Here is a 2,951-nt window from a genome sequence, read left to right as displayed (position 1 = left end):
AATCAGATGTTTCTGGGGAAAATCACCTTTTTTTAAAAAATATAGAGGAAAAAAAGCAGTTCATTGAATTTCAAAGCATGGGGATTATTTTTTTGGGGGTGGGTAAAGGACATGGCCGGACTGAATTACTCTGCATTTGGGAGAGCTGATTTACCCGTGCAAACAGGTGTCAAAAAACCTCTCAAACCTCAATAAACCCAAATCTTGAGGTTTTCTTATGAGCTCGGGAACTAAATACAGATTTGGGGGGGGGGATTTGGTTGATTTGGGGTTGCTGGAAGCCTTTGATAAAAGCTGAATATCCCTTGAAAAGCAGCGTCACTGTTTAACAGCCAAGCCCTGCGCTTGGTGCAGAAATTATTAGCAGCGTGTGTTTTGCAAGAAATTTGGGATAAAAAGCACCTTTTGACGGAAATATCGCCGAATTCGTGCGCCGGGGCTGTGCGATGAGTTAAGTGGTGGCAGCAAATGATTTTTGCAGAAAAAAACACGCCATGGTAAGAAATAGCCTGTGGGGTTTGGGGGAGTTGAACCAACTCACAGGCGTGCCTGTACCACGCCGGCAGCGGGATGCAGAGAGCCCGAGGCTGCCCTTAGCTCCGGAGCCAGGAGCGGGACAGACCTTCTGGGATCCAAACCATGCCAGAAAGCATCTCTGTTTTTCCCAGCTCGTTCAGTCGGGTTAATAAAAAAACCATAGCCGCCTTGCCGGAGGGTCTGCGGAGCGGTGCTGAGCCTCACCGGGCTGCTGGCAGCCTGGGGAGATGTAAAAACTAGCATTTTTTTAAAAGTTGGATCAAAATGGAGAGTCACTGAGCTTTGCTGTTAGGCAGTGTCTTTGCTTTGGACCTAGCCAACGTCTTCAGTTTGCTTTTAGCTAGTGGCCTTGGTTCGAGCCGAGCCAGCATCCCTGGTTTGATTTCAGCTGGCATCCGTGGTTCGGTCCTAGCCAGCATCCTCGCGTTGGTCCTAGTCAGCATCTTTGGTTTGATTTTAGCTAGGGTCCTTCATTCAGTCCCAGCCAGCATCCTCGGTTTGGTTTTAGCCAGCATCCTTTGTTTGATTTTAGCCAGCATCCTTGGTTTGGTTTTAGCCAGCATCCTTGGTTTGGTTTTAGCCAGCATCCTTAGTTGAATCCTAACCAGCATTGTTGGTTTGATCCTAGCTTACGTCAATCCTAGCCATCATTTTCAGTTGGCATCCTTGATGCCATCCTAGCCAGCATCCTTGCTTTGACCCTCACAAGCATCCTTGGTTTGGATTTAGCGAGGAGCCTTGGTTTGATACGTGCCAGCACCCATGGCTTGATTCTGGCATCCCTGAGTTAATCCTGCCCAGCGTCCTTGCTTTGGTCCTAGCCAGCATCCCTGGCTTGATTTTAGCTAATGTCCTTGGTTCAGTTCTACGGAGCATCTTTTCTTCGGCCCTAACCGGCATCTTGTGTTTGAATTTATCTAACGTCCTTGGTTCGGTCCTAGCCAGCATCCCTGGCTTGATCCTGGCCAGCATCCTTGGTTTGACCCTGGCCACCATCCTTGGTTTGACCCTGGCCACCATCCTTGGTTTGACCCTGGCCACCATCCTTGGTTTGACCCTGGCCACCATCCTTGGTTTGACCCTGGCCACCATCCTTGGTTTGACCCTGGCCACCATCCTTGGTTTGACCCTGGCCACCATCCTTGGTTTGACCCTGGCCACCATCCTTGGTTTGACCCTGGCCACCATCCTTGGTTTGACCCTGGCCACCATCCTTGGTTTGACCCTGGCCACCATCCTTGGTTTGACCCTGGCCACCATCCTTGGTTTGACCCTGGCCACCATCCTTGGTTTGACCCTGGCCACCATCCTTGGTTTGACCCTGGCCACCATCCTTGGTTTGACCCTGGCCACCATCCTTGGTTTGACCCTGGCCACCATCCTTGGTTTGACCCTGGCCACCATCCTTGGTTTGACCCTGGCCACCATCCTTGGTTTGACCCTGGCCACCATCCTTGGTTTGACCCTGGCCACCATCCTTGGTTTGACCCTGGCCACCATCCTTGGTTTGACCCTGGCCACCATCCTTGGTTTGACCCTGGCCACCATCCTTGGTTTGACCCTGGCCACCATCCTTGCATTAATCCTCTCCGGCATCCTTGGTTTAATCCAAGCCGGTCCCCACGCTTGAATTTTCAACTTTGCTTTGCTCCTTTGCAGCATCCCCACCAGCGTCCTCCGTTTAAATTTAACACCATTTCCAGCCTATAGGTGTAAATATCTAAACCTATCTATCTAAACATCTTCCCGATGGCAGTGACGGGGCGGGTGCAGCCCGCTGCACCCGGCGTCCTCTCGGCAGCTCTTGCACAAACCCAAGTCCTTGCAAAAACCCAAGCGCTTTCCCTTCCCGAATCCGCCGCGGCGTGGCATCTCCTTGCTTTTCATCTAGTTTCGGCTGGGTATTTTAGCTTTGGCTGATGCAAAAACGAAGTGAAGGGGCTCGTGCTTCAGAAGAAAACTCAATCCCTCTCTGGAGTTTCTAGCGCATCGGGTAAAAAGCGGAATTTAGGCATTTTTATTGCCCGTTCCCATTTTTTTCAGCCGTTTTTCACGGTGGATTGTCCTGGCGAGCGCTGGGTGGCAAATCCCCGGCTGGTGTTAGCGCCGGGAGGGGACGGCGGGCGCCTGGGCGGTGAGACCTGTTTTTTTTTCAGCCCTGCGCGCTTTCAAGCCGCGCGTTTGCTTTTTTTTCCCTAACGAGAGAAAAAAAAAAAAAAAACCTGCGCGAGAAAAATACCGAGGCGCTGTGTTTTGCCCGGGTGAGGGAGAAATCAGGACAACGCCGTGACGGAGCCGCCGCCCGTACTCATTTTCCTGAAAATTCCAGCTCGACTCTGCCGAGCGGCCTGTTTCGGGGACGCTCGGGGTTTCGGCGCAAGAGATGCGCGCCGCCTCGCCGCTCCCGCGTCCCT

The 2,951-nt window shown here is 52.1% G+C and overlaps 1 protein-coding gene across 1 annotated transcript; it reads left to right on the top strand.

Moving 5' to 3' along the window:
• Nucleotides 1–1,478: 1,478 nt before the first annotated feature.
• Nucleotides 1,479–2,167, top strand: LOC104074923 (putative uncharacterized protein FLJ44967; the record flags this gene model as incomplete). Its single annotated transcript, XM_009575225.1, has 1 exon — nt 1,479–2,167. A coding segment is annotated over one exon (689 nt), but the record flags the coding sequence as incomplete, so codon positions are not given.
• Between the last annotated feature and the right edge of the window lie 784 nt (nt 2,168–2,951).

The sequence above is a fragment of the Fulmarus glacialis genome, unplaced genomic scaffold, assembly GCF_000690835.1.
Source record: "Fulmarus glacialis isolate BGI_N327 unplaced genomic scaffold, ASM69083v1 scaffold16433, whole genome shotgun sequence".
Taxonomy (NCBI): Eukaryota; Metazoa; Chordata; class Aves; order Procellariiformes; family Procellariidae; genus Fulmarus; species Fulmarus glacialis.
The sequence above is the reverse complement of the archived record's forward strand: the minus strand, read 5'-3'. Positions and strand labels throughout refer to the sequence as shown.